General features: G+C 70.2%; 1 protein-coding gene across 1 annotated transcript; it reads left to right on the top strand.

Annotated features, from left to right (window-relative positions):
* Window positions 1-1,903: 1,903 nt before the first annotated feature.
* On the top strand, window positions 1,904-7,976 carry LOC141736772 (uncharacterized; the record flags this gene model as incomplete). The annotated part of the gene is made up of 2 exons (XM_074571340.1): window positions 1,904-2,117; window positions 6,964-7,976. Coding segments are annotated over 2 exons (902 nt in total), but the record flags the coding sequence as incomplete, so codon positions are not given.
* Window positions 7,977-8,358: the final 382 nt, after the last annotated feature.

Raw genomic sequence — 8,358 nt, 5'->3', positions numbered from 1 at the left:
CGGTGCTGTGTGGGTCAGGGTTCCCCATTGCCGTGTGGGGCAGGGGGTTCGCCGGTGCCGTGTGGGGCAGGGTTCCCCATTGCTGCGTGGGGCAGGGGGTGTCGCCCCGGTGCCGTGTGGGGCAGGGGGTTCCCTGGTGCCGTGTGGGGCAGGGTGACCCAGGTGTGTGGGGCAGGGGGTTCCCCGGTGCCGTGTGGGGCAGGGTTCCCCATTGCCGCGTGGGGCAGGGGGTGTCGCCCCGGTGCCGTGTGGGGCAGGGTTCCCCATTCCCGCGTGGGGCAGGGTGTCGCCCCGGTGCCGTGTGGGGCAGGGTTCCCCATTCCCGTGTGGGGCAGGGGGTTCCCCATTCCCGTGTGGGGCAGGGGGTGTCGCCCCGGTGCCGTGTGGGGCAGGGTGACCCAGGTGTGTGGGTCAGGGTTCCCCATTCCTGTGTGGGGCAGGGGGTTCCCCGGTGCCGTGTGGGGCAGGGTTCCCCATTCCCGTGTGGGGCAGGGGGTGTTGCCCCGGTGCCGTGTGGGGCAGGGTGACCCAGGTGTGTGGGTCAGGGTTCCCCATTGCCACGTGGGGCAGGGGGTTCCCCGGTGCCGTGTGGGTCAGGGTTCCCCATTGCCGCGTGGGGCAGGGGGTGTCGCCCCGGTGCCGTGTGGGGCAGGGTTCCCCATTGCCGCGTGGGGCAGGGGGTGTCGCCCCGGTGCTGTGTGGGGCAGGGTTCCCCATTGCCGCGTGGGGCAGGGGGTGTTGCCCCGTTGCCGTGTGGGGCAGGGGGTTCCCCATTGCCGCGTGGGGCAGGGGGTGTCGCCCCGTTGCTGTGTGGGGCAGGGGGTTCCCCATTGCCGTGTGGGGCAGGGGGTGTCGCCCCGGTGCCGTGTGGGGCAGGGTTCCCCATTCCCGCGTGGGGCAGGGTTCCCCATTCCCGTGTGGGGCAGGGGGTGTCGCCCCGGTGCTGTGTGGGTCAGGGTTCCCCGGTGCCATGTGGGTCAGGGGTCCCCATTGCCGCGTGGGGCAGGGGGTGTTGCCCCGGTGCCGTGTGGGGCAGGGTGACCCAGGTGTGTGGGTCAGGGTTCCCTGGTGCCGTGTGGGGCAGGGTTCCCCGGTGCCGCGTGGGGCAGGGGGTTCCCCGGTGCCGTGTGGGTCAGGGTTCCCCATTCCCGTGTGGGGCAGGGTTCCCCATTCCTGTGTGGGTCAGGGTTCCCCATTCCCGCGTGGGGCAGGGGTGTTGCCCCGGTGCCGTGTGGGTCAGGGTTCCCCATTGCCGCGTGGGGCAGGGGGTGTCGCCCCGGTGCCGTGTGGGGCAGGGTTCCCCATTCCCGCGTGGGGCAGGGGGTGTCGCCCCGGTGCCGTGTGGGGCAGGGTTCCCCATTGCCGTGTGGGGCAGGGGGTGTCGCCCCGTTGCCGTGTGGGGCAGGGGGTTCCCCGGTGCCGTGTGGGTCAGGGTTTCCCATTGCTGTGTGGGGCAGGGGGTGTTGCCCCGGTGCCGTGTGGGGCAGGGTTCCCCATTCCCGTGTGGGGCAGGGGGTGTCGCCCTGGTGCCGTGTGGGGCAGGGTTCCCCATTCCCGCGTGGGGCAGGGGGTGTCGCCCCGTTGCCGTGTGGGGCAGGGGGTTCCCCGGTGCCGTGTGGGTCAGGGTTCCCCATTCCCGTGTGGGGCAGGGTTCCCCATTCCCGTGTGGGGCAGGGGGTGTCGCCCCGGTGCCGTGTGGGTCAGGGTTCCCCATTGCCGTGTGGGGCAGGGGGTGTCGCCCCGGTGCCGTGTGGGGCAGGGGGTGTTGCCCCGGTGCCGTGTGGGGCAGGGTTCCCCATTGCCGTGTGGGGCAGGGGGTGCCGCCCCGGTGCCGTGTGGGGCAGGGGGTGCCGCCCCGGTGCCGTGTGGGGCAGGGGGTGCCACGGGCGGCCTGACCCCGCAGGGCTGAGCCGGGCCGGGCTGCCCTTCGGGCTGGTGCGGCGGGAGCTGGCGTGCGAGGGGTACCCCATCGAGCTGCGCTGCCCGGGCAGCGACGTCGTCCTGGTGGAAAACGCCAACTACGGCCGCACCGACGACAAGATCTGCGACGCCGACCCCTTCCAGATGGAGAACGTCCAGTGCTACCTCCCCGACGCCTTCAAGATCATGGCCCAGAGGTGCGCGGGCCGGGGCACGCGGGGACGAGGGGACACGGGGACACGGGGACGGGCAGGGGACACGGGGACACGGGGACGGGCAGGGGACACCGCGACATGGGGACACGGGGACACGGGGACGGGCAGGGGACATGGGGACACAGAGTACCATGGGGATGTGGGGACATGGGGACGGGCAGGGGCCATGGGGACACGGGGACATGGGGACAGGCAGGGGACACGGGGACACGGGGGATGATGGGGACACAGGGATGGGCAGGGGACACAGCGACACAGAGTATCATGGGGACACGGGGACAGGCAGGGGACACGGGGACACAGGGACATGGGGACGGGCAGGGGACACGGGGACACATGGGATGATGGGGACATGGGGACATGGGGACGGGCAGGGGACATGGGGACATGGGGAATGATGGGGACACAGGGACGGGCAGGGGACACCGCAACACGGGGACATGAGGACACGGGGCATGATGGGGACGTGGGGACATGGGACACGGGGACAGGCAGGGGACACAGCGACACGGGGACATGGGGACACAGCGACACGGGGACATGGGGACACAGGGACATGGGGACGGGCAGGGGACACAGGGACACATGGGATGATGGGGACATGGGGCACAATGGGGACATGGGGACATGGGACACGGGGACAGGCAGGGGACACTGCGACATGGGGACATGGGGACACGGGGACACAGGGACGGGCAGGGGACACAGCGACATGGGGACATGGGGACACAGGGACAGGCAGGGGACACAGGGACACATGGGATGATGGGGACATGGGGCATGATGGGGACACAGGGATGGGCAGGGGACACAGGGACACAGAGTATCATGGGGACATGGGGACAGGCAGGGGACACAGGGACACAGGGACACGGGGACGGGCAGGGGACACGGGGACACAGGGACACGGGGACGGGCAGGGGACATGAGGACATGGGGGATGATGGGGACACGGGGCATGATGGGGACATGGGGACAGGCAGGGGACACGGGGACATGGGGACAGGCAGGGGACATGGGGACACAGGGACATAGGGATGGGCAGGGGACACGGGGACACATGGGATGATGGGGACATGGGGCATGATGGGGACGTGGGGACACGGGGACAGGCAGGGGACATGGGGACACGGGGACATGGGGACAGGCAGGGGACATGAGGACATGGGGGATGATGGGGCCATGGGGACATGGGGACACGGGGACAGGCAGGAGACACAGGGACACGGGGACACGGGGACGGGCAGGGGCCATGGGGACATGGGGGATGATGGGGACACGGGGACAGGCAGGGGACACGGGGACACAGAGTATCATGGGGACATGGGGACAGGCAGGGGACACAGGGACACATGGGATGATGGGGACATGGGGCATGATGGGGACATGGGGACACGGGGGATGATGGGGACACGGGGACAGGCAGGGGCCATGGGGACACAGGGACATGGGGACATGGGGACAGGCAGGGGACACGGGGTCATGGGGACGGGCAGGGGACATGGGGACATGGGGGATGATGGGGACGTGGGGCATGATGGGGACATGGGGACACAAGGACAGGCAGGGGACATGGGGACACAGAGTACCATGGGGAAATGGGGGATGATGGGGCCATGGGGACACGGGGACATGGGGACAGGCAGGGGACACGGGGACACATGGGATCATGGGGACACGGGGACATGGGGACAGGCAGGGGACACGGGGACATGGGGACGTGGGGATGTGGGGACATGGCGACAGGCAGGGGACACGGGGACACAGAGTACCATGGGGCCATGGGGACACAGGGGATGATGGGGACATGTAGGAGCCATGGGGACACGGGGACATGGAGGGGACATGGGGACACGGGGACATGGGGACAGGCAGGGGACACGGGGACACAGAGTATCATGGGGACACAGGGACAGGCAGGGGACACGGGGACACATGGGGTGACAGGGACATGCAGGGGCCATGGGGACACAGGGGCCATGGGGACATGCAGGGGACACGGGGACACAGAGTACCATGGGGCCGTGGGGACAGGCAGGGGCCGTGGGGACACAGAGTATCGTGGGGACATGGGGACACAGGGGACGATGGGGACACGGGGACAGGCAGGGGACACGGGGACACGGGGGATGATGGGACCATGGGGACAGGCAGGGGACATGGGAACATGGGTTGATGGGGACACGCAGGGGCCATGGGGACACGGGGGGTGACGGGGACGTGGGGACGGGCAGGGGCCATGGGGACAGGGGGCGTGATGGGGACATTTAGGGGCCATGGGGACGTGGGGACAGGCAGGGGACACGGGGACACGGGGGGTGATGGGGACAGGCAGGAGCCATGGGGACATGGGGACACGGGGACGGGCAGGGGACATGGGGACACGGGGACATGGGGACAGGCAGGGGACACGGGGACACAGAGACATGGGGACACGGGGATGGGCAGGGGACATGGGGACAGGTTGGGGACGTGGGGACACGGGGACGGGCAGGGGACACAGGGACGTGGGGACACGGGGACACGGGGACGGCGGGGGGGGACACGGGGGGGGTGGGGACAAGGCGGGGCCGGCCCCGTGTCCCCGCGGCACCGGGGACATCTCTGCCCTGTCCCCCGCGTCACTGTCCCCAAGGCCACCTGAGGGGTCCCCGGGGCCCACGTCCCCAACTCTGTGTCCCGTGTCGTGTCCCCCGTGTCCCCAATGTCCCCGTGTCCTCCATGTCCCCCATGTCCCCACTGTCCCCATGGCCCCAATGTCCCCCGTGTCCCCGCTGTCCCCATGGCCCCATGTCCCCAATGTCCCCAGTGTCACATGTGTCCCCCATGTCCCTGCTGTCCCCGTGTCCCCCATGTCCCCAGTGTCACACGTGGCTCCCCGTGTCCCCACTGTCCCCATGTCCCTCATGTCCCCAGTGCCCCTCGTGTCCCTGCTGTCCCCTGTGTCCCCGCTGTCTCCGTGTCCCCCGTGTCCCCCATGTCCCCAGTGTCCCTGTGTCCCTGCTGTCCCCTGTGTCCCCACTGTCTCCGTGTCCCCCATGTCCCCCGTGTCCCCCATGTGCCCTATGTCCCCGCTGTCCCCGTGTCTTCTGTGTCCCCAGTGTCACACGTGGCCCCCTGTGTCCCCGCTGTCCCCATGTCCCTCATGTCCCCGCTGTCCCCGTGTCCCCCATGTTCCCCGTGTCACACATGTCCCCCAGTGTCCCCCATGTCCTCAGTGTCCCCATGTCCCTCATGTCTCCCATGTCCCCAGTGTCACACGTGTCCCCCGCTGTCCCCGTGTCCCCCGTGTCCTCTGTGTCCCCCGTGTCCCCCAGTGCCCCCCATGTCCTCAGTGTCCCCCTGTGTCCCCATGTCCCCCATGTCTCTCATGTCCCCCATGTCCCCAGTGTCACACGTGTCCCACATGTCCCCGCTGTCCCCATGTCCCTCATGTCCCCCGTGTCTCCCGTGTCCCCGCTGTCCCCAGTGCCCCTCATGTCCCCTGTGTCCCCCATGTCCCCCGTGTCCCCCGTGTCCCTCATGTCCCCAGTGTCACACATGTCCCACGTGTCCCCGCTGTCCCCATGTCCCCCATGTCCCTGCTGTCCCCCATGTCCCCAGTGTCACACGTGTCCCCCAGTGTCCCCCACATCCTCATTGTCCCCCATGTCCCCAGTGTCACACGTGTCCCACGTGTCCCCCACGTCCCCAGTGTCACATGTGGCCCCCCGTGTCCCCACTGTCCCCGTGTCCCCCATGTCCCCAGTGCCCCTCGTGTCCCTGCTGTCCCCTGTGTCCCCGCTGCCTCCGTGTCCCCCGTGTCCCCCATGTCCCCAGTGTCCCTGTGTCCCTGCTGTCCCCATGTCCCTCATGTCCCTGCTGTCCCCCGTGTCCCCACTGTCTCCGTGTCCCCCATGTCCCCCGTGTCCCCCATGTCCCCAGTGTCCCTGTGTCCCTGCTGTCCCCATGTCCCTCATGTCCCTGCTGTCCCCCGTGTCCCCACTGTCTCCGTGTCCCCCGTGTCCCCGTGTCCCCCATGTGCCCTATGTCCTCGCTGTCCCCGTGTCCCCAGTGTCATACGTGGCCCCCTGTGTCCCCGCTGTCCCCATGTCCCTCATGTCCCTGCTGTCCCCCATGTCCCCTGTGGCCCCTCTGTCCCCATGTCCCCAGTGTCACACGTGTCCCCCGTGTCCCCCACTGTCCCCCATGTCTCCCGTGTCCCTGCTGTCCCCTGTGTCCCCCATGTCCCCAGTGTCCCATGTGTCCCCCGTGTCCCTGCTGTCCCCCGTGTCCCCACTGTCTCCATGTCCCCCATGTCCCCAGTGTCCCCCGTGTCCCCCATGTGCCCTGTGTCCCCGCTGTCTCCATGTCCCCCGTGTCCCCCGTGTCCCGGCTGTCCCCCGTGTCCCCCATGTCCCCAGTGTCCCTGTGTCCCTGCTGTCCCCATGTCCCTCATGTCCCCCGTGTCCCCCGTGTCCCCACTGTCTCCGTGTCCCCCATGTCCCCAGCGTCACACGTGGCCCCCAGTGTCCCCGCTGTCCCCATGTCCCCCATGTGCCCTGTGTCCCCACTGTCCCCATGTCCCTCATGTCCCTGCTCTCCCCCGTGTCCCCCGTGTCCCCCAGTGTCCCCCATGTCCCTGTGTCCCCTCTGTGCCCGTGTCCCCCGTGTCCCCCTGTGTCCCCTCTGTCCCCGTGTCCCCTCTGTCCCCGTGTCCCCCATGTCCCCAGTGTCCCCCCGTGTCCCCTCTGTCCCCGTGTCCCCCCGTGTCCCCAGTGTCCCCCCGTGTCCGTGCTGTCCCCGTGTCCCCCGTGTCCCCAGCGCCGTGTCCCCTGTCCCCGCGCAGGTGCAACAACCGGACGCAGTGTGTGGTTGTGGCCGGTTCCGACGCCTTCCCCGACCCCTGTCCGGGGACCTACAAGTACCTGGAGGTGCAGTACGACTGCGTGCCCTACAGTGAGTCCTGCCCCACGGCGCCCCCAGCCCCACAGCGCGTCCCGCCCCACAGCATCCCCAGCCCCACACCGTCCCCAGGCCCCCCCATCCCGTCCCCAGCGCCCCCCAAGCACCGTGGGGTGCAGTACGACTGCGTGCCCTACAGTGAGTCCTGCCCCACGGCGCCCCCAGCCCCACAGCGCGTCCCGCCCCACAGCATCCCCAGCCCCACACCGTCCCCAGGCCCCCCCATCCCGTCCCCAGCGCCCCCCAAGCACCGTGGGGTGCAGTACGACTGCGTGCCCTACAGTGAGTCCTGCCCCACGGCGCCCCCAGCCCCACAGCGCGTCCCGCCCCACAGCATCCCCAGCCCCACACCGTCCCCAGGCCCCCCCATCCCGTCCCCAGCGCCCCCCAAGCACCATGGGGTGCAGTACGACTGCGTGCCCCACAGTGAGTCCTGCCCCACGGCGCCCCCAGCCCCACAGCGCGTCCCGCCCCACAGCATCCCCAGCCCCACACCGTCCCCAGGCCCCCCATCCCGTCCCCAGCGCCCCCCAAGCACCGTGGGGTGCAGTACGACTGCGTGGCCACAGTGAGTCCTGCCCCACAGTGTGGCCTGCCCATAGCGTCTCCAGCCCCACGGCATCCCCCAGGCCCCTCATCCCCGTCCCAGCACCCCCAAGTACCTGGGGGGTGCAGTGGGCTGCGCGCCTGCCCCATGGTGCCCCACAGCGCCCAGCCCCATAGCACCGGCTCTGTCCTGCCCACAGCACCCAGCCCCATAGCACCCGGGGCACCGGCGGGGTCCTGCCCCACAGCGCCCAGCCCCATAGCACCCGGGGCACCGGGGGTTCCTGCCCCACAGCGCCCAGCCCCATAGCACCCGGGGCACCGGCGGGGTCCTGCCCCACAGCGCCCAGCCCCATAGGCACCTGGGGCACCGGCGGGGTCCTGCCCCACAGCGCCCAGCCCATAGCACCCGGGGCACCGGCGGGTCCTGCCCCACAGCGCCCAGCCCCATAGCACCCGGGGCACTGGGGTTCCTGCCCCACAGCGCCCAGCCCCATAGCACCCGGGGCACCGGCGGGGTCCTGCCCCACAGCGCCCAGCCCCATAGCACCCGGGGCACTGGGGGTGTCCTGCCCCACAGCGCCCAGCCCCATAGCACCCGGGGCACCGGCGGGGTCCTGCCCCACAGCGCCCAGCCCCATAGCACCCGGGGCACCGGGGGTGTCCTGCCCCACAGCGCCCAGCCCCATAGCACCCGGGGCACCGCGGGGTCCTGCCCCACAGCGCCCAGCCC

This window comes from Larus michahellis, unplaced genomic scaffold (genome assembly GCF_964199755.1).
Source record: "Larus michahellis unplaced genomic scaffold, bLarMic1.1 SCAFFOLD_591, whole genome shotgun sequence".
NCBI classification, from domain to species: domain Eukaryota; kingdom Metazoa; phylum Chordata; class Aves; order Charadriiformes; family Laridae; genus Larus; species Larus michahellis.
This window is presented reverse-complemented; position numbering and strand designations above follow the sequence as displayed.